Source organism: Aphelocoma coerulescens, chromosome 3 (assembly GCF_041296385.1).
Source record: "Aphelocoma coerulescens isolate FSJ_1873_10779 chromosome 3, UR_Acoe_1.0, whole genome shotgun sequence".
Classification (NCBI taxonomy): domain Eukaryota; kingdom Metazoa; phylum Chordata; class Aves; order Passeriformes; family Corvidae; genus Aphelocoma; species Aphelocoma coerulescens.
The window spans coordinates 9,065,880-9,089,438 of record NC_091016.1 but is presented as its reverse complement, the minus strand read 5'-3'; the positions used below and the strand labels follow the sequence as shown (position 1 = coordinate 9,089,438).

Genomic DNA, 23,559 nt, shown 5'->3' with positions numbered 1-23,559 from the left:
AGCCTGGAGAAGAGAAAGCTCCACGTAGGCCTTATAGCAGCCTTTCAGTTCTTGAATAGGGTTTATTAGAAAGATGGGGACAGATTTTGCAGCAGGGCTGTTGCAGTAGGACAAGGAGTAATGGTTTTAAACTGCAGGAGGCAGATTCGGAGCAGAATATAAGAAAGAAAATTTTTACAATGGCACAGGTTGCCTAGAGAAATAGTGGATGCTTCATCCGTGGGTGTATTCAAAGGCAGGTTATCTGGAACTCTGAGCAACCTGCTCTAGTTGAAGATGTCCCTGCTCATGACAGGGGGTTGCACTCAATGGACTTTAAAAGTCTCTTCCAACCCACATGATTTTATGATTCTCTGACTTCTCTCAGGCATCCAGTAAGACTGACAAGCCCTTCAGCACTTCAAAGATCCAAGGGTGCTCAATACAGGATGGATGTTGCAGTGAAACTGTGACTCTGTGTGTTGCTTCTGGCCATAAATTCCCTTTACTGCTGACTGGTGTTTTTCCCTGGAGGTTGTTCATTGCAAAATACTTTGCAGTCAGATCCTGTTGTCCTGACAACTTCTCATTTGAAAGAAGAGCATTGCTCCACAGATACCCTTTTGTAATAGTGGCTTTCAAGTTTCTGCAAAATGAAAAATTGATCTGACCACCTTGGAGACTCTGGGCGTTCAGGATGAGGAGCTGTGCCTGATGGAGCTTTAGTTCATTGGAGTGAGTGTTTATGGAATTACAGTTCTTAGTTTTCACATCTAACTTTTAATTATTAACATTTTTCTTCCTTCCTACATGTTCCCCTGGATATTCGAAGAAATAAATCATTCAACCATTGAAAGTGACCCTGATTTGAGTAAAGAAGCCTGGGCCATATATTCATGGGCAGTAGATTAAAAGATATGAATATGTTCAAGAAGGAGAGACAGGCAATAGTGTGCACATGCTTTCTTGGTCTTCATTAACATATGCTTTAAGCTAAAAATGAAATGAGCATGGAACAGACCTTGAGTCTGGGGCTTAAGATTGTTCCCATTCCAAAACAGTATGAAAACCAGAAATGGAAACTACTGTGCAGCAAATACCTAAGAAAAAGTTTAAAACTAAAAAAGAAGGAGAGAGAGAAAATAAAACTACATCATCTTAAGTGACAGAAATTTTTAAGGTAAAATTGAGTTTTTAATGGGAATTTGAAATGTTCTCTTTCCACAAATGCTTTAAAAATATTACTTGTGAACATCAGTATCATACTTTTATTTGAAGAGTAATTGCCATTTCTTCTTGGATGTTAAGAGTTATAATCTGTCAACAGGAATATCCTAATTGCATGTAACTCTAGAAAAAAGAGCCAGGTAGTCATCCAGGAAAAGGGTGACCTGAATCCATGTGCAGACTGATTTTCCCCATTTAGGAAAATGTGCTAGAGTAGTCTTCTTCAGAGTTGGTTATTGGTTCTGATAGTATATTGAGGAACAACTGAATTCTTTAACACTTGCATCAGAGGGAGATCAGCTTCGTTCTTGTAAGTAGTAATTGGATTCAGGAGGAATCTGATGTTCTTAAAGCCACTATTAAAATGTCCCATGTGCTGAAGGATAATAATTTCAACTTTTTGAATCAAGCATTTGTGACTGGCAGTACAATTTCAGTCTTTTTTTGATGCTACAGGATGGAGTGGTTGTTCTCTTATTTATTTGTTTGTTTTGAAGAACCAAGATAATATGAGTAGTATTATTAGCTCAAAATAAAGTCCAGCATCTGAGAGTGTACCACAGGAAAAGATCCCAGCCTAGAGCACAGGTACATAGTTTTCTTCATCTTGGAGTCTTCCCAGCTGATTTTTCCTGTGGATTTTATCTGTATTTTAAATTCTCTACACTGCTCACTTTATAAGTATCATATAGAGGCAATTTCTTTTGCACCTTATTTTCTTTTATCATCTTCTCTCTGTGGTTTTGCTTGCAAGGTCAATGCATTCACTAGTTTAATGTGCCGGTTTGTTCCTTATTGACACTTCTTGTGTTGCCATAGGTCTGTGTCTTAGGTAAACTTACGGGGATTCACATCTTGTACATTACCAGAATTATTGGTTTAGTTATGCCAATGAATAAGTGTCTAATTTCCATGTAGGAAACACTTGATAGTATGTTTTATTAAGCTATCTGTTCCCTTGTGAACAAGTTTTGTAAGTCAATGCAAATACCAAGCCTTACAAGGTTGCCAACTATCTTTTTCCGTCCTTGACTGACCTTTCACTTCACAACAACCTTCAGTAAATTGTCAGAGAGGTTCAAATATACTCATGTTTGCTAAATACCAAGCATGCTAATGATTAGGAGAATCAAGATAAGCATTTGATCATGTCAGCTACTGCTTTTAGATAGGTACAGACATGTAAGTACCTGTTCTGGAAACTCTTGCAGCACTGATGATGTCTTCGCTGTGTTACATAGTACAGGCTATTGTGTTGTGTTCATTCCTGCTTTGAGCCTTAGAGCATCACAAAGGAATGGCAGGTTTGTGGGCAGGAGAGACCTACATAATATGCTGTGGGTTTCTTCTGCTTATTAGCAATTCTACAAACTACTTGTAGATTAGCAATTAGCAATTAGCAAAAAAAAATATTGCTCATTAGCAATACTACAGACTGTGTCCTTGTTCATCAGAGGGGAAGAGCATGTTGTGGTGGATGAAACACAAAATATTGTGTCCTGCAGTAAAGATTTGGCATTTGTTTTCTTTGAAGGGATTTCATTAACAGTGTTGCATATGTGAATGATTGATAGCTTTCCATATTTTTACCTTTATTTAAAATAGCTTTAATTTATGGTAATTTTGGAGTGGTTTTGCAATGTGAGTAGCAGTTCAGTTTGTCTGATAAATTGAAACTCATCTGTCTGCTTCTGCTCATCTGTCATTGAACTAATTTAGGATTCACCACGGTGTTAAAATGCATTTTAATACCAAACTTGGCAGAGTTGTGTCTTTAGTCACTATGTATTATTCCAAAGGAACTTGATCCTTAAAAGGATCTTATCAGAATCCATCAGGATTGGGTTTTATTTTGCACAGTTCACCTTCCCACTCTAAATTAATATTTATAATGAACAGTGAAAATACTGTGGACATGTTTAATATATGAGTGTCCTGCTTTTAGAAGTGAACTTTACAGCTCATTAGTTGCTCAGCTCTGAGTTACTATATCAGTATTTTAATAATTTGCTGATCTTGCGTTTCATGTTCCTGCCACTGAATTCCCAAAGGGATGTCTTGGCAAACTGATTTATTAGGAAGTTTTTTTTAAAAAAAGTACCTCTTTCAAAAGCAGAAACTTACCTAATATCTTCTGATCTTACAAGATGTCATATATATTATATATCTGCACGTTTTTTCTAATGTAATTAAGTGGCTGCTGACAACTGCATGTCTAACTAAAATGTGTCACATGCAAATTCTGAAAGACTGAAGAAGCTGCAGTGGGGTGACATTGGGCCAGTGGCAGATAACTACCAAGCATTTAACAGTGTCTATTTTTTGGGAGGGTCTGCATGATTGTCATTTGCCCAGCTCTAGCTTTCTTACACTGCCTGATCGTTAATGACCATTTTATTACTTTTGGAGTTTTAATTAAGACCATACTTGGCTTTCAGTTGCAGTAGTCTCTCTAGTGAATGCACTTTTTGTTTGTTATTAGTCAGAGAAGGGAGCAAATGGACTCTTCATTCTCAATAGAGGAATGAGAACTTCCATAATTAGATTCTCCTATTTTTCTTTCTGTCTTCATATTTTCTTACCAGTTACTGGTTTTGGAATACTACCAGAGTGATGGTTTCTGCAGAAAACTTTCCTTCCTGACCCACATCTTGCTGAAAGGGAAACCTCATTCTCCTAACACTTTCTTGTCTCTATTCTCTTTCAAAGGAGAGCAGAGAAACAGTTCATATTTGTCCTTCCCTACCCAAATCCAAGGCTTATGAAGTCCCTCCTTCATGTGGGAGTCCCTGTGTCCCACTTGCCTCCATGTTTTGTGGGGCTTTCACTGTAAGCTCTGCTTGTGGAGTTCCCTGTCAGTCATCTTGAAAGCTGTTTCTGTGTGCATAAAAATCTCTTCAAGTTGTTACGGAAAGCACCTTCCATAGAGGCATTTTTATTGCTAATAGTGATTCTTGACTTAAAATATTAGAAAATCCCTGGAGAGCTGGCAAGGAGAAGCTACAAGGCATGCTTGTGTTTATAGATTCGTTCATGGAGATAAGGACATACGTGTGTAGGGAAGATTTCATCAGGAGTGCCAAAGCCATTGACTTCTAGCTTATTTAGTGGAATGTAATAATTTGTGTATCTGTATTTGCTATATGGAGGTCTATATATAAGTATATATTTGTGTCTTTCAGGGTCTAAGGCACAGAGAGATCATTTATAGTTTTAAATAATTATGGGTCATAACCTGTAAGAATTGCATGAAATTCAAAGAACAGAAAATATATCTCAGATTTTTCAGAAGTACTAAGTGAATGTTTTCAAAATTGTACTGAAATCAAAACATTTGTTGCAAGCTTATTTAAAAATATTTTTAAATACTTCAAAATATTTCAGATTTTTCAAAACTCAAAAGTAGTCTGTCCATTTTTCATCCAAAGTATTTTGCATCTGAGTGAAGAAAGACAAATGTTTGCATCTCAGTGAAGGCCATACCTATTTCATCCATCCATAGTCACAACCACCCAACACATAATGTGTATGTTTGCTACTAAAATAGAGCAGACACCAGTTTTGTAATAGTTTCTTAAGTTCATTTTAGACACTTTTCTACTATTACTTATTGTTCAGGTGTAGTTCAGCTATGTAATGATTAATGAAGAGACATAAACTGCTTATGGAACCTCCACTGACTGATCTCACTTTCCTTTCCTTTTGCCTCCGTATTCCTCTTTTGGGTGACTGCCATGGAAGGATCTCTGTTTCCTTTTTAAGTGGTCCATACATCTGGTGCTCTTGATAAGTAATAAGTGGAAGAAATCTTCAACATGAACTGCCAGCACAGATAATGGAGAGGGGATGAATTTGAGGTGAAGTCATTAATTTTAGGAGAACGTCCTTGCATTCTGGAAGAGATCACTGACAGAGAAATGCAATATTTTACTAACTTGCAAGACATGGTTGGTGCAAGTTTGGGGATTTTTATTCTTCCCTCCCCACCCCCCCAGGAATCACAAGGATAATTAGGCAATTTCTGTGTACTTACGTAATTATTAAATTATTTTAAAAAATCTTATCCAACATGCAGAATTCTCCCTTCCAATGAAGAATGCAAGCAGAAATTAAACCAGGAGTGGAACAATAAGGCAGCAGACTTGTGCAGAGCACATGGGGCAGTGCTTGGGCTGGGGTCTTGGGTGTCTGACTGCTCCAATTCTGGTTTGTAACTCTGCAGTTGTAGAGTTTTATTGAATGCAAAATTTTTGCTAATCTTCTGGGATCGAGGTACTTGCCTTTGCAGGGCTGGCAAGCCAGTTGCCATGTAACTAGTGAGCTCCTGGATCTTAGGATCTAATTTGGCATCAGAAGTCAGAGCTGGTTGGCCTGAAACTGCTGGTTTTACCATTGGATTTTCTAATTTACTGTCATTAGTAACTGTATATTTAGTTAGTATGTAAGCTTTAGGTAGTATGCTCACATTGAATGCAAAATTCTGGACATTTGGATTCTTCTATTGTTCAGTTTTAAACAGCATAGAGCAGGATAGCTGTAAATAACTTCCCTCAGATGATATTGAAAATTGTTTTGTTCTGAAACCTGCTGTGCTTATGCTAAAATCTTGATCCTTCAGTGACCAAAGTCCCAATCTATTTACATATTCATTGATTGCTGACATTGATGTTTAGAAACTCTTGAGATCAAGAAACAATTTAAAATCACAGGTTACATGCACTAGAGAGAGCAGGGTGTAGCCTATAATACTGAACATGATTGTACAAATCTTGCTGCAAATGCTATCTCATTATTTTTGAAAGTTCAGGTTTATTTGGATATGGATTCTCAGTTCAGGTTCTTTCATGGAACCATATGGTCCTTTGTAAGCGTGGTCTCTAACAATATTTTAAGATTTGTTTTTTTCTTTGAAAATTTGATCCAGTGAAGAAATAAGCTTGTTAATGGGTTTTGGCTGAACTTGAATGATGTTTCTGGGTATCTGGATATGAAGTAGCAAATTTGGTTTGGTTTTTTTCCCAAATAGTCAAGACTAATGTTAGTGTAGTTTTGGTTTTAAACAATGGTAAAATATAATAGGACTCACAGATTTAATATGAGAACCGTAGGACAAACACCAAGCACCAAGAATGTATAAACAGTCTAAAAGGTGGTGGGGTTTTTTTTGTTTTGTTTTGGTTGGGGGTTTTTTTGGGCTTTTTGGTTTTTTTTTGGTTATGGAAACTGTGTACTAGGGCACAGGTGAAAATGAAAATTATTTGCAACATTGATGTGCTTGTAAATAGCAAATGCTATGATGTGTATTGTGGCAGAACTATACGTAGAAAAGCATTTAGAAAATAGTTTTTGAGGTATGAATCCTAAATTAATGACAGACCTTAATTTTTAATTTCTAGCCTGGGAATTTAGTAGCCTTAGTAATACATCTTTCCATAAATATTGAAAGAAAAAAAAAAAGTAGTAAGTTTTAGAACACCTGTTTGTGTGTAAACCCTTTAATACTATTATATGAGCATGTGATTACAGCCTTCAGCTTCTTTCAGTACAAATTACCGTAATTATGATATAGTTAATTTTAACATTCATATTCTTGTCACCTGTAACAGCCAGGAAGTGCATACACAGGAAGCATATTTCGTCACATACATGTTTCCAGCTCCTGTTCCTAATTATATTATGTTCAGAGCATTCTGCAAGCCTGCAGGTTTATATACGTAGTGCTTCCATATCGACCCTAGTTTGCCACTACCTGCAGATGGAATTTAAGTGGTAGGTCCTTAAAAGCTTCATCTGGCCTTTGCTCTGTAGCATGAGACTGCTGAAATTTTTAAAAGAGATTTTTAGCATATCTCTCAGTACATCTGTCTACAAGTGAACAGAATTCATTCCAATAAGTAAAGTGTGAAAAACATTGCTGCTAACCATATCGTGTAGGTCCGTGGAAGCTTGATTACAGGGAAATGTATTTATTCCATATGATCCCTCTGAATTTGTGGTTGCTAACCAGGACTGGAGCATCAGAGACAACAGCAAACCCTCCAGCATAATATGTAATTCTCAATCTATTTCTAGTTGGAAAATGAAATCAGTGTGTGAATTTCTTGTCACAAAACTGAATCTGAATGTGTAAGAACCTTGTAAAAACCCATTTAGGGGATTAATTTGTGGTTGTTGTTGCTTTGAGTGCTAGACTTGTGCAGCGAAGTTTTCTTGGCTTGGTACATATGATTCTGCAGAAATACAGCTTCTCTCTATCTCTTCTCCTTTCCTTTCTTCCCTCCTGTGGTTGTTGATGAGACCTGGTCTTTTTTGGTCTTTCCCTAGCAGCAAGTGAAACCTATGAGCTTCCAAACAATTCTCTGAGCTTTATAGGTCTTCTGATAGATTCAGAATGAAGCAAGTTTAATCAGCAGGTGGGCATCAAATGCCAGGTTTCATTGATTGCGCTGTGCAAAAGTCTTGTACAGGAGTAACATAGAAATTGAGAAAAAGCATTCAGAGAGGTGTCAGTCCATCATGTCATAATTTATGAACCACTTGACAGAATAATTCCTTTGACCATTTGATAATCTGATTTTCAAGGCTCTGCTCAATTACCTACTGAATTTGTGTAATATCAAAATATTCATGTTGTTTTACCAGTGAAACGGTTTTGTATGGATAACAGCTATCTGTGAGAGAGGAATGCCTCTGAGAAGAATTCCTAGACAATATAGCTGGAGGTTTAGGTGCTCGTTGAGACTGAGCCATTTCTTAGCTGTTCCTGACTGTCTGTTGACTTGGGGAATGTCTTAGGCTGCAACCCTGTGTCTCTGTTTTCGTGCTGCTTAGTGGAAAGCAGACAGGAGGGTTGGAGGTTTTGCTGTTTCTTTTTTTTTCTATTATTACCTTCTTTCAGGAGACTTCTGGACATGTGTTCCATTAATCATTAGCTGTTAGTGACAGTCTCACTGCCTTCCAAGGGGTTTATGAAGAACAGCTTGTTCTTGTTGGGTTTGTCAGGAATATGCTGCTAGCTTAAGTAGATCTTTGAAATAGAATCCTTTCATATCAGTTGATTTAGGATATAGTGACCCAGCTCAAACTCTAGTTTTTGTGAAAATACCCAGGTTAATTTTGAACAAATGGCAGAGAGGGTAACAAAAATTGTCAGGCTTCAACTGTACTTCCTATTGTGTTTTTTCGTTACATATTTAGATGGTATTACTGACACAACTGCACATGTGAAATTGTTTGCTAAACTTTATTCACTCTCTAATCTGGAGAATTATACCACACTTCTCTTGTGCTTCATGAGGCAGCTTTTGAGTAGGATATTTCAGGTTTTTCCTCTCTTTGGAACCACCGTGAGAATGAACAGGGAAATACAGTTTGCAGATTTTGCAGCACAGTAAGAATATTCAGCTGTTTATTTTGGCATTGCTGTATTCATCAAATGAGTGATTCCTTATCTAAATGGGGTTGAGATACAGGTGACTCTTATCTGATGTAATCTGCAAGAAAGGAAAGCTAAAAATTTTCCCCCTCTGTGTCTGGTAACAATTGTTACACATTTTAATATACATTTATGGCTTATAGTTTCTCTAGGCACTCTAGAGGGGTAAAAGAGCAGAAGTTCTGTGCTGAGCCTTTTGCTCCTAATTAGACAAGGAGGGGCATGTTTGCCGATGACATTAACGTGACCCAGCAATGTGTGCTTGCAGCCTGTAAAGCCAGCTGCATCCCAGGCTACATCTTAGAGCACTGTGGGCAGTAGGTGGACATAGGGGAGAGAGTCCAGAGAAAGGCTGGGAGATGCACAGAGTGCTGGAGTGCCTCTCCCAGAAAGACAGATTGAGAGAACTGACTGGGGAAGAGAGGGCTCTGGGGAGATCTTAGGCACCTTCCAGTACCTAAAGGGGCTCCAAGAGGGCTGGGGAAGGACTTTTTACAAGGGCATCTGTACTAGTTTGAAAACAAACCAGTGGGAGATCGCAAGTCAGAATTATAAGTTAATAGCAAAATTAAAATAAATGCAGAAGTACAAGAACACTGACAGAGTCAGGATACAACCTGACACCCTGTTAGTCAGGGTGGTGGTAGCAGTCCAGATGAAGTGATCCTGTTGAAGCGGTGATCCTGTAGAAGGGTCTAGTCTTCACCTGAAGGTTCAGTGGTGTAGCTCTTGTCCTCTGGGAATCCAGTAGGTAGGGCTGACTGTGGTGTTCCAAACTTCAGATTATATCCAGGTAGGAATGCTTGGTTCCTCCCCCTGGGCAGAACATCTCACAGTGGGATGGTGTAATTTTATGAGTCATGCAGTGAGGCTGGACGGCCCATTAACAGAAGATATCTATCCAGAGGGAGTTACCAGGGATGTGTCATGGAAGAGATAAAGAACTCTGCCCCACCTGGTTTTAACAGATGGTGATAGAATACATACTTTTGGTTACATCTTACATTGTAACCAAAGACAACATGGAGCAACAGTACAAGGGGGAATGGCTTTAAATTGACAGAGGGTAGGTTTAGGTTAGATCCCAGGAAGAAATTCTTCCCTGTGAGGTTGGTGAGGCACTGGCACATGTTGCCCAGGGAAGCTGTGGCTGCCTCATCCCCAGACGTGTTCAAGGCCAGGTTGGACAGGGCTTGGAGTAACCTGGTGTAATGGAAGGCATCCCTGCCCGTGGCAGGCAGGTTGGAACAAGATGGGCTTTAAGGTCCTTCCCGATCCATACTATTCTATGATTCTAAAACAAACCTTAAGGCTAGCATTGTTACAATCTACAAGAGGCATTTTTAGTTTAAGGGTCTTTTTAAAGTATTAGTTTATCATGTTCCTACTAATGATCTTTCAGACTCAATATGGTGAAAATAATACTATGTTTCTCAGTTAAAAATTAGTTGACTTCAGAAGAAAGGAAGAAAACAAAGTCCTCTGGCCTGTGTACCTGGTAGTACAGTTACTAAATACGTTTCTAAATGCCTTGTTTTGTATTCACAGTGAGATCTTCCTGTAAAGGTCTCTTGACTGCTGTAATGTAAATATATTAAAAAAAAAGTGGAAGAGACCATCCATCTCTGCAACACACAACATACAGAAAGCTCCATCTTACAAAAGAGAATTGTCTATGCCTCTAGAGAGCCTAAAGCAGGAAAGCCCAAGCCAAAAAATATATTAGACATGCCTGCATGACAAAAAGCGATAAAATACAATCTCTTGTGGTTTAATATGAAAATAAACACAAAGAAGCAGTGGTTCTCAGAAAAAATATTGAGCTGCAGGTATAGGATTGAAGATGTCAAGAGAAGACTAAAAGCAGAGAATGTTGCCCAGTTTACTGTAGGACATATTTCAGAACCAAAGCCAGGAATAATAGTGTTGGAGGGTGAGCTGTCTGGCTATGTCTGAAAACCAGAATTCAGTATGAGAATGTTAGTGATGTGAGTGAGATGAGAAAGCACACTTCTCATGGGTGCCAAACTTTGGGACACATCGTTAAAGCATTCGATTAATTCATGGTTATCTATAATTGGTTAAAATGCTGTGAATAGTAAAAGGAATTAAAGGTAGGGTTTTGTTTGGACAATTTTTTCTCTATTGAATTCATTATTTTTTGTCATACTTAACTGTAGGTACACATAGTGGGTACCTACATGTGTACCCACTATGTGTACCTACATACACATATATGTAGGTACACATAGTACCTACATACAGTTAGTGGCTATAAATGATGCTTTATATTTGTTTTCTGCACTGCTCTCAGCAGTGCAGGTACTCTGAAGCTGTTTGAGTGTATACTCTGTATTTTCCAGGAAATTAAAAAAATTTCTTTCAAACTGCTTCTGAATACTGCATGTCCTAGTCTTGTTATGTCCTCTATGGAAAAAAATTGAAGGAGAGCTTTAGGAGTATTTTAAATCCTCAAATTACTCACTGTACATTCAAATCTAACTCAGATTTTGTTTTTAAATCAGGGCATAAATAAGGAGACCTTTACTTTTAAGTTCAGTTGTTTGGTAGTACCAGTAATGTAAAGTAGTTGCAAAATAATGTATTGAAGGGTTTTATTTAAATAGGTAGAGTAGCATAATTTCCATTCTGATTGTACCTGAAAGCTCATATGTGCTGTAACTCATTGTAAAGTTGCTGTAAAAAACAGTGAAAATATTAATGTGGTTTTTCGCCTTTCCCCTCTTTTCCTGGGTTACTAAAACTTGTGTAGGTGGAGCAGCATGACTCTCACACAGACTCAGTGAAGCAGTGCTTGTTGGGGAAAAACATTGTTCTAGAAAGCATCTGATAGATGAGAATTATGAAATTACTGACATGTAATCTAACCCCAAATTCTTGCAATTGTAAAACACATCCCTGTTTTTTCTCCCCTGCCCTAAGTAATGATGTTGGTTCAATACCATGTTGGCTTTTTCATGAGTGTCTTTGAGACTTTCATGTCTGTGTGGTATATACATGGGTCTTGCTTATGAAGCATTTAGCTTCGAGTGCTTGATCAAGAAATTTTATTCTTGGAAACAAATATCTATTCTTACCCACCATCCTGACGCTCAAGAGCAGTACTAAATATGGTATTGCTCATGAAACTGATAGCAACAGTGGTCTTTCTGTATCCAGAGTTGCTTTTCTGCCCTGCACATTCAAAATCCTTTGCCAAGCAAGCTCCTGAAAATATATGTGTCAAGTTTATTACATTTAATTAGTTACCTGTCATTTTAAGCTTTACCTAGTGAAAACAGTAATAGTGGAAGGAAAATTTGTATTAGGCTTACAGCTAGTTTTTAAGTCTGTGATAAAGCAGCTAGTTCTAAAGTGTCTATGCGACTAGGCAAGTGAAAATGAATGTATAACCTGTGTGACTATCAATCACTCTTACTGTTGGAGGGGGGACTAAGTCATTCCTTTTAAGCTTCCCATTTGTGTGCCTGCACTGCCTTTTCTCTGGTTTTATCATTTTAAATGATGCAGAAGGCTGTCTAACTTCTCCTTGTAATCAGTCCAGTTTGTTGTGAGAGTTAGCACTTTATATCTTATAACAAATCACACTTGAAGGCATACTGCATGTTTGTTTGCAGGTGTATTTCTCTGTGACAGCTGTTCTTTAAGACCCTGAGATCTGCCAATAATTCTGAGTAGTCAGAAAGGCATCTGTCTAGTCATCAATACAAATTATTACTGCTTGTTGATGAGTTTTCATTATTAACATTTCTCAATGGCAAGGGTGACTGAAATTTATGGCATCAGTCAGCCACACGAGATGGGGATGTGTCATAAATGCTGCCAGATGTCACTGAGATGAGTTCCTGTGCAACAAGCAAATCTTCTTAGGGAGAACTGTAAAAACTGCTGTCCCGAATCCCCTTCTCTGAGCCTGTTTCTGTCGCTAAATCAAATGGTATTGTGACTTCTCAGCATGGAGTCAAAGTGGCCCAGTAGGCACCGTGGCATCAGCAGGAATGTGGTGCAGAGTTGGGGCAAGGTTGTATGCAGTCAGGGTGAAGGTAGGGGTTGATGCATGCTATTGCAGGGACGGCCTTGACCTTGCTGGAAATCCCAGCAAATCAAACCCCAAATCATTTTGAAAGAAGAATAAACTCTACAGAGATCTCCAGAAAATCACTTTGAGAAGTGGGGTTTGAGTCATATACCTTGATAAAGATTGATTAATGTGTTAATCTTTGAAGATACAACCTTGCAAACCTGGGAGTTGTTACTATTTCTTTAAAGAAGTAACCAAGACCTGAGACTACATGAAGGAAGATTAATGTTTAGTTCGCAAAATCATGACCTAAGGGCATAGAGAGTAGGTATTAAACTTGTCCATCTAATTTCAAGGTCAGCACATATCCTTGTCTTGGATGATGGTCTGCCATGCCATGCTGGTATTTTTCCCCCAAAGACTTCTCTCTTGGCAAGTGATAGACGAACAAGGAAGCAAAATCAAGGTTGCAAAGACATGGTATGTTAGGAATTTTTCATGCTTATTTTCCAAACGCATCTACAACTCAAATTTACTTATTTTTATTTGGTTTTGACTGGTTTTTCTCTAAGGCAGTTATATCCTTTGGTTGATGTATGCTGCTTCTGCACTATCTTATTCTACCTTTTTACAGCCTGCATATGAAATTCAAAATACTTTCTTTGCCATTTCGGCCAATTTTTGTTTGTCTCACCTTGATTGATAATCCTAAGAGCTATACAGTTATTGGTTTCTATTTGGAAAGATGCCCTGGCTATATTAGCTTCTGATTTTTATAAAAGATATTAAAATCCCCAAACTGCATAATTTTATAGAAATGTGCAAGGTTTGCATGAACTTTGTTACATCCTATTGCTCATTTTCATAGGTATTCTGTATTTAAATGGTATTGTACTGCTTATAATGGACCAAACAATGAAGTAATTTGTCAAATAATATATAGACTCATGCTTATGGCTCTATTTTGGTATGCTATTATTCTGAGTAGTCTAGAATTGCTTTAAGGAAAAAAATACTCCTGTAGTGCAAGGTAGCCTCTTTGGCTGCAGTTAATTTGATTTTTCTCAGTAGCAGGAGGCAAACTAAATGGAGTTAAAATTACATTGATAAACCACAGCCTTCACATCTTAACATAGCTCCAAAACTGCAGATTAAGTCTAGGTCAGCTTGCTGGTTTTAAAGGAGAAACATGGATATGAGAGCTCTCAAACCTTTTTGATAATTACAAATGATTGTTTGATGGGCAAGTAGGCATGATTCAAAGTGAGAAATCTTCAGTGTCTAATCCTATTTGGTCATTTTGCATCATCATAGGGAGGTTTCAGGGTGGTTCAGAGGAGAATTTCTCTTTTTGTGTTCTTGTTCCTCTTAAGTGGGACAGAGTTGAAATGTTCTTTGGAGAAACAATTATGCCTGTCTGAGGAAGGTAACTGGCAAAAGATCTTGAAAGTTCAAAGATAATTACCCAGAGCTAAAGACAGCAGAGCTGTGAGAGCTTGTGTGTCCTGAGAAGATGCTCATTTATTGGTAAATACCAATTTATTGGGGTTTAGTCACAGCATCCTGACTTGCAACAGAACTGCATATATTTATGGGAAGAGATTTAAGTGCTTGTGCTTCTTGGTACTGAGATATAGATATATAGATGAAGATATAGATATAGATATGCATGATGTTCCAGTGAGATAAGTAGGAAAAAAGCAAGGAGTTGTAACCAGTCTAAGTGAAGTGGAGAAGTTGCCAAATTTCCTGCTTGGCAGGTCTCCAGTGCACTCTGGCCTCAATGGGATGTGTGCTGAAGGGGATAAAGCAGACCTGGCTCACTGGGCTGCTGGCATTAGGGGCCAAGCAAAAAGCAACGTGCAAACCGGCAGTTGCCCCTACCAGCCAGAAATGAAAAGGTTAAACCAGTCCCGTGGTTAGGTAAACCTTTGGCATGGAGCAAAAAGGATGGATAGCGGGAAGAAAAGAATGTTCTCATGTACGTGGGGCAAAGCAGCTTCTTGGAAGAAAAAAGGCTGTGCTGTAAAGGGATTAGAAACCAAATTGTGGCATAAATTGTGTACAGGAAATATCGGGTGCAAAACTCACCAAAAAACCCCCAAACCAAAACTCTACTACACTGCTGCAATCTCTTGCATTTGTCAGAAGTGAAATATTTGCCAACCAATTTATTTAAGATTTTTCGGAGTAGACTTACCCTAGGAAGGAGGGAGATGCTCATTCCCTTGTGTGTGTTTGAGTGAAATCCAGGCCCTGGAGCCTGTAGTAGCAAGGAGAAACAACAACAGAAAGCTGTAAGCATGTAAGCCTGGGAGCTGAGACACAGCAGGGATGAAGCTAAAGCAGCTCCTCGGCTCTTGGAAACACTACAAAGACCTTGAGAGCAGAGTTTGCTCCCCTCAAAGACAGTGAAGGATTGACTGTTAGATTGGTACCGGGGACCTCTCTGTAGAGACCCTTTGTGTAGGAGGAAGGTTGCTTACATCCTTTTTCCTGTTCCTGTATCCTGGTCATTTGAGTTTTCTTCAGTGTAGGATGTTAATTACCCTTGTTTGTTATAATAAATAATGACTTTTGTTGTTGCTGTTCAGCCTTCTCCAGGGAGTTCACTCCATTAGAAGGCTGACATGGGTCCACCTCTGAGTTTTAGCTTATCCTTGGATATGCTGCCTCTTGAGAATATCAAATCCCTCTCCCCTTCTGGCAGATAGCAGGGAGGATTGCAAATGGCCCAGTAGAGTAAGGTAAAGAATTAGGTAGGTCATGCAGGAATGGAGGGAAGCATAGCGTTAAGACAGAGGCAAGTTGGGAAGCTGGAAAGTGGGGGAAGAACATGTTGGGAGAGATGGAAAAAATAAAGTATTAGAAATGGAAGAGGAAAAGAAGGTGACAATCTGAATATCCAGAAAACAATTCCCTGGATATTCCCTCTCCCTGATTAATTGATAATGGAAAATAATGTCTTTAATCCTTCTGTCCTCTGAGGGCATGACTTACCTGCAGCATACATGTTGGGAGAGCACTGAAGGATTTATGCAATGGAGGACTGTTACTATTTTGTTTAAGAGAGAATACGTTTAGAGGTTTCTTCACTCAACTTTAAACAGTTTGAGCTATATCAGCTGAAAATACAACTTCAGTGTTTTTATATGTTATTTTGTTGGTTTCATTTTTAGTGGATAGTATATCAAATTATTTCTCTTTGATCTCCATTTGATTGTTTTCTGAATTTATAAAGCAGCCTTTAATCTGCCCAGTAAGTGTTAACTTTTTACCTTTGCCTACTGCTTTCTTATGAAAATGTGTAGAAAAGGTAATTTATTTCAGGCAAAATAAAAATATAGAAATTAAGCTTGTGGTGGGTTTTTTTGTTTGTTTGGGTTTTTTGTTTGTTGTTTTTTCACCTTGACAAATCCCTAAATACTTGGTGCAAGTTCTTAGTTAAAAATACAGCTTCTGTCTAGTTTCTTTAGACTCTGGGATTCTTACTGTCTTGAGAAGTTGAAGCTTAAGTTACTTGGTTTAAACTTCAAAAACTAAAAGTAGGACAGTTTTTTGTTTCGTTACTCTCTGCAAAATCAAGTCAGGTGCTGCCGCAGCGGCTGCAAAACCAGCCAGTTTCGCACATGAACCAGTGCCATGTTCTTCTCTTTGATTTTTCTCATCTGTGACAGAGATTTCTGGTACAAAGGATCAAAAGCCAGAGCTACTCTTCGAAAAACGAGAAAATTCTGAGTTGTAAAAATAACATGAGAATTAAAGGTGACTGACTTCTTAGTTTTAATAGTTAGCATTTCCTTAATTTTCTTTTTCCCCCCCTTTTCCCCCCATTTAAATGTATCAAAACATTGAAGTACAAAGAGAATTTGGATAAAAGGTTAAAGATGACTCAGTCTCCATCAATGCCCTGTTTTTCTTCTTTAAAATGCCCTGTTTTTCTTCCTAAAAAAAGTCTTTTACCTTATTGTAGGCATGAAAGCATAGACTGTACAAGCCAAAAATAATAAGATGTTTCAATCCTGTAGATTTTTGCTTGATGTCAGAAAATGGAATTTTTTATGTTTAGGGAGCATAACACTTGGGACAATTTTATGTTTCAGAAGTGACAAGCCTTCATGTGTGTATTATGTGGTATTCTACTTTGGTCCACTCTATATTGAAATATCATCTGCAAAGTATTGTACAAGACTTTTCATTAACATGTTCTATTCTGCTGTACCATAAAACCCCTGAACAGAATTAAATCCAGCAGGTCCCCCAGCAGACATAATGCCAGTGAAAAGTCTCCAACAGATTATAATAGAAATTAAAGGACACCCTTCAAATGGTGATGGCTATTTTTCCTAAAGGTTCTGAAGTGAGAGTGCACCCCATCCCAGGCACAGCATTTCATGGTATTGGAGCCTTCATTTTCTCTGTCTTGGTTTCCAAAAGGCCAGTCTCCAAATTTGCATCTCTCCCTGGGGCTCAGTAGTTGAAGACTATGAAGCATGGTTTCACTTCGAAAGGATTTGCTTCCATATAGATGGTGTTAGGTATGTGCTGTTCCCAGAATCTTAAGGTCAGATTTGTATGTAAGATAGAATAGGTGACAAAAAAATAAAAGGATCACTTGCTGTTCTGCCATCTGCTCTTACAGCATTAAACACCTGCTAAAAACCAGTCTCCTGACTGGAATATGGGAGAATTAGAGGAATTCTTTTAGCTGTGTAAAATTTACTAGAATAACATGTGCTGGGTATGAAGCACCTTCCCCTTGAGGACTGGACCTAATACTGTCTAAATTTGATTGTACTAACTCACAAGTACTCCATTGTGGCAGATAAGTATTGTTTCTTACGTATAATATTGCTGAGACAGACGAATAACATGCCTCTGAGTAATACAAGACCCAGAAATAAAACATGGCCTTTATTTATTGTAAAGAAATTAGGGAGTAAATTGCAAATGACTGTTTGCCTCTCTACAACTGCTACTACCCAGCAACGATTGCCAGGTAGGATAAACATCATTAACTGTAAAAAGTTTAATGTCTAAAAGACATTAGGAGTGCTGGTATGCAGTGTTGAGGTCTCTGTGTACTACTTTAAAATATATCATCTGCCTTTGCCTTTTGGGTCCAAGCATAGTCCCAGCCTTGCCCATGGTACAAGTATGCGTGTGTGTGCACACTCTAATGGATATAATGAAATTTGGATTGCAGCAATGCAATGATTAATTATAGTAGGGAGATGCTTCTGCTGTCAAAATAAAAATTAGAAGTCTTGCATGCTGCATACAGAAGCTTCTCAGGAAATCATTCAAGCCCTCTCTTCCTATCAGGCTGGGGAATATGCCTCTTAATTTCCCCTGACAGAAAATACATCACCTCATCAGCAGCCCTAGAAAATGACAAAACATCCCTGCCAAAGAAGACTGCCTGCCAAATGCTTCCATTGCCACTGCAGAAAGGGGGACAGGGAAGGGAGGAGTGCGCTTCAGAAATTCCATGGAAGGAGAATTTTTTACCTTGCTACCTGTAGAGTCCCACTGTTACACCTTGCATTGTCGCAAAATGTTCATCTCGTAGTCAAGGTGAGACCCTTGAAGAATTAATTTGAGCAGGAGGGTACACAAACATTTAATTCTGAAAGAATAATTTATATTCCTGAATCTGGATAGTGTGAAATTTCCTTACAGTGTTTGAGCCAGGGCAAAAATCTTGATACAAAATCCATACCTGCAAGATCTCTTACATATTTCAGTGCCAGAACAAATGCTGCTCAGTCACGTACCGTACTGTGTGCATCAGCCTGTAGCAGTGATTATCTCCAATGAAGTTACTGTGCGGTTTCATAAAGGTGCTGTAGCACCACTAATAGGAAAATTTGAATTTATTGAAATATTTGCTACTGCACTTTGGCTTAAATGAGTAAAGTATTTTAAATAAACCTCAAATTTCTATTGAACCTTGCTTTGCTGAATCTCACACAATTGCGTTCAGAGTCTATATATCAAATAGTACATTAGGAAAGAGGATTTTTATAGACAGTTATTGTAACGTCATTATCTCTGTATTTGTGCTACTGAGCTTTTTTTAATTTATTTTTTTATAAAACAAAATTATGATGAGATGAGAATGTTTTATTGTTACTCAGTATCTTTGTGGGACTCTTTCACCAACATATTTTTTCCTGCATTAAAGTAATAACTTTATAAGTCAGAGTGTCGAAGATAAATGGTGTGTGTGTGTATATATATACACACACATATAATAAGCACACTGTCTCTGGTAAATATACTAATAGTGTATTTTTATATAAATATAGTACAATGGACTGGCTTCCTATTACACTGAAATTTCAGTCACATAGAGGACTGCATAATTCACCTTGCTGCATGGATGTGTCCAGTTCTTATGTTGCAAAGATAATTTTCAAGCTGCAGAGTAGGTGGGAACTGGTGCTGTCATGTCTGCATTAAGTGTCTGGATAGCCTGACACTCAAGCCTGCAGAATTTTGAGTGTCTCTTTCTCATTTTGGTGGGCATTAGACTCTTGGCATGTAGTGGAGTAGAACCTATTGAAATAACTGAATTGCTGAAGTGATGATGAAATTTGTGGCTGGAGGATTTTCTGTCATGTAGATGGGTGGTCATTTGTTGTATGATGGAAATAGTCCACTGGGAAAATGTGGGACACAGAAATGTTCCAGCAGGCCTGAGGTTTGTGTAACGTCTGCATCTGGCCCTGTAGAGATGCCATCTGCAGTAATTGATTATTCCTTTATAACATACCTCTGGAGGATGAAAAATCCTTCCAAGTGACATATATGTATAAATAGGTATATTCTGTACACATACTGGCAACACTGGCATGTTACAAACATAGGTAACTTTATATGTGTATGTCAAGAATAGTTCAGCATGTTGACATTCTGATTTGCATGATGGCTTTTATTATGTACAAAGTATTCAGATCCCCACACCTTTACCAGCAAAAAACTCATGATTTTCATATAGGTACGTGTTATGACTTTGAACGTTGCAGAGCGAAGTTTACTGGCTGAGACCTTTGTCTTGCATATTAAATTCATGACTGTAGTAATGGACTTCGGTTTGGTTTCATGTAGTGATTTGGGAGTTAAACATTAAAACAATGTGAGTAGCTACTTCTGTTTGAAAGTGTTAAGCAAAACACATTTCGTTTTATAAAACATAACTGGTTTTCTTCTAAAATACATCCAGAAAGCTTAGGAAAACAACTTGCTTATCCCAAAGTTATGTAGAATTAGTCCCCAAATTCCTGTTCAGATGGAACTTAATTTAGATGAAGAAATCATTCCTGATTTTAGCTGTTAAGATCTTGCTTTGACTCCACAGAGTAGGTCTGAGGATGCCATAGTGGTCGGTTCGTTGTACAAATTGGTTTTTAATAGACACTATTTAAAAATCCTGCAATGGAAGTATTTATTAGCAAATAAATATAAAAACAATCTCCCTATGTCCAGGAGGGGATTGTGGTGGTAGTTGTTTCACCTTGCTTGTTCCTGGTAGTGACATGATGCAGTACTATCTAATAAAATACAATTTCTGCAGATGTGGGGTTTTGAAGTCCTTGAAAATATTAGCACTTATAATTGTGTATAGGTGAAGAAGTGAGTAATGCAGTGAAATAAGTCCTCAGGACATAATTATATGATACTGTTTGGTTGTGTACTGCTTGTCCTGCCAACATGAAGAAGCAGGCACACTGAGAAGAATATAGTTGGAGAAATTTTAGGAATATAATTGGGTCATACTGGCAAGACTGATGGAGAGCAGACATCTCTTCCATCTCCTCTGGTGCCCCACATCACCTTTATCGTTTTAAGATGTCTAGACATTTCTTTAAAATTATTGAAGTTGGAGTTGAACCAGAGAGTGGGAATAAATTACTTGTATTGCAGAATTCCTCTCTATTTTAAAGATGCTTACATTCAATGTTAATAATGGAGCTCCTCATTTAAATCAGTATGTGTCTGCTCCTTGTAACCAGCCATAAATTCTCTACAGTCCTGTATGTGCTGATAGACTAGAAAATGATGCATCTTTTTTATTGGTTCAATATCATGAAATGGCCTGGGGAGTTAATGCAGGAGGCAGTTTTACATAGGGATTTGACCTGCAAAACAATTCCAGCAATGCCAGTGGGAGGTTGCATATTTCTATCTCATGATATGAGTGCTGGGAAAAAAATGGGTTTGATTTACCTTTAAGTGCAAACAAACTATGGGGAGAGGACTTGCTTTCTTTTGGATTGTTCCCATCAGTGGCTTAGCGGACCATGTTCAGTGGTACTTGTTACCAACTCTTGAGTCTTTTGTGTGTTTTCCAGATATAGCTGGCTGGATTTAGTTCAAGCATTTTATTTATTGGTGTGCAAAAAGGGGAGACAGTTCCCTCCCTCCCTCCCTCTCTCTCTCCTTCCCCCTCTCCCCCCTGCCATAGGATGGAAAAAGAAATTAGGAGATAGCTTTGAACACCTCTCTGGAAGAACTAAAAGTAGAGATCTGAATAGTTGTTTTTAGCAGTTATGCCATTGCCTTGTTCTCATTTTGGTGTGATAAAGCAGGACTTTGCCTGCATGTGGGAATTCTCTTCAGAAATTAAAGCTATCAGCTTCCAGCGTGGACACACATTTGAATGGGATTGAGCTACAGCTGAGTTACAAGAAGTGGTAGTTTAGGGCACAACAAAAGCTTCAGGTCAGGTGATGGCTGGAGTCCAGCAATGCATCTCCCAGAGCATGACTTCAGTGATCATTCTTAGATCCAATGATCTTACATTTTTGATAGAACATAATTAAAACCAAACAAATTACACCACCATACAGTTGGAGACCACAGATTTTAGGAGACTAAATGCAGTCTTTTAAAATACACCTTCCTGCAGAAGTTGTTCTTACTTCCTATTTGACGCTATGTTCTCACATTTGGATTGGCAGTTTTTAATATTTATGTGGGCAAACAGTGGCAGTCCAATTCCTAAATTTTCTTTCAGTCACTCTCTGATGACAAAATGCGTTGTTATCTTAGCAATACTACAGAGCAGATTGCAATAACCTCAGTAGAAATGTATAATGTGATATTTACTAATAGCATATAGTGTAGCTCATGAATATTTGGCAGTTTCTTCTTCCTAGTGCTTTGTAGTTTAAACAGAATTTTCTCATTTGAGCTTGTCACTTCTGGTGCTGATTCATCCTTTAATGTCTTCCAGGTTGCCACTTTAGAATTCCCTCCAAAGAAGCTCTTTGGAAACAAGGATGAGCGAGTGATTGCAGAACGACGGTGTCACTTAGAGGTAATACCAGCTTTTTAACAGGCTTCTGGTGTGTGTTTAGGTGGAGTACTCCCTGCTTGACCAACAGAAACCATTCCCATGTGATCAACATTAAATAAAAAGCCTGTTTGTAAATACCAAATTACTTGCTGCCTCATTTAACACAGGAGATGGCAGCAGTACATTGCAAAGTAATGAAACATCTCTTAAAACATAAATTAATCCTAGTCTAGAAAAAAAAAAAGGAACTCTTTGGAGATGTTCACAGGAGATACATTTATTTAAAGGGGAAAGGTGGTGGGTAAGTATTCACTGTAGACAGCTGGTCTCTGTGCAAGACAAGATTAGTAAAAACATACTGCTACTTTAAATGCAATTTGTTAGTTGGAGATTTACTATTTTATCATAGTTAGTATATCCAAATATCTCATGACAGAAGGAAAGCAATATTTAGGCGTCCTTGAGTTTTATTTTGTAACCCAACTTTCTGAACATATTCTTTTTCTTTCGATTAATTTTAAAAATTAATTTTATTGTGGACAAAGTTACTGAGTTTGAGGGTTTGAGTTATTTATTTTGCTAGTTCTACAGTGCTGTGTGGACGCCATGATTTTGAACTCCTATCACACATTAGGTCTTTATATTTCTATGTTAATGCATGTTTTACTGCAGCCTAGGGCCAGGAGGTGGGGTTTTGGGAAGGAAGAAGAGTCATGATCAAAGACTAAACTGCACACATTTCAACTATATTATAGCAACTTGGGCATTACTTGATCATGCAAGTCAGTAGGAATTAAATTCTTTGTAGAGCTAAAATAGCATTAGGTAGTGCTTTAGAGAAATGAATATGAAAGTAGATTGCTTACAACTGGAATATTTTCTTAGGTAATTTTTTGTTGTACTTCACCTTTTCTTTGATCTACCAACAAAACATCCTTCCAATGACTTCTGATGTGAGGCTGTCTTACATGAAGCACAAAATGAGGTTTTTTTTCTTTCACCTCCTGGATAGACAGCATAAAGGCATACCCATATTCCAGTCTAGTACTCAATTCGCATATTTTTGTACCAGTAAAAAATTTAATCCCTTAATCTTTCTGGCCTTTCATTGGTTTACGAACAGATTTTATTGTAATTATTCTAATGTTAAAACTGCTCTGTATAGCGATGCTTTGATCATGGCCATGTAGTACTTGCAGCTCTCTATATAGCCAGGTTTTAACTTATAATTAAATTTTATCTATTTTAACTAAATAGGTCATTAAAACTTTATTACCTATATATTTTGCAAGCATAATAATATATGACAACTGTTCACATGAATATGTTTTGCCCTATGCCCCTTGGCCATTCCACTCAGTAGTCCTGACAACTCACAGTGTTGAGAAACTGAAGATCCCCCGTGGCTTAGGGCAAGTTAGATAAAGAGGACAAGGAGCCAAGCAAATGTTACTATCCTTGCCATGAGGAATTCAATACAACAAGCTGATCAAAACTCCCTGATGTATAGATCTCTAATCATGGTATTTTCTTTTCACTACATATTTTGCAGTGGTTTGCTCTGGCTTTGCC

General features: G+C 37.9%; 1 protein-coding gene across 7 annotated transcripts in view; it reads left to right on the top strand.

Annotated features, from left to right (window-relative positions):
- The window catches only part of LOC138107604 (kinesin-like protein KIF16B), a 181,513-nt gene that overhangs the window by 125,835 nt on the left and 32,119 nt on the right, over positions 1-23,559 (top strand). For all 7 annotated transcript variants that reach the window (XR_011149635.1, XM_069009024.1, XM_069009023.1 and 4 more), the window contains one exon: positions 21,925-22,008. Coding sequence is in view for 6 of the 7 variants with exons in the window: in XM_069009024.1 (XP_068865125.1) it covers positions 21,925-22,008 (84 nt within the window). In the remaining variant the exon portion in view is untranslated. The remainder of the gene's footprint in view (positions 1-21,924; positions 22,009-23,559) is intronic.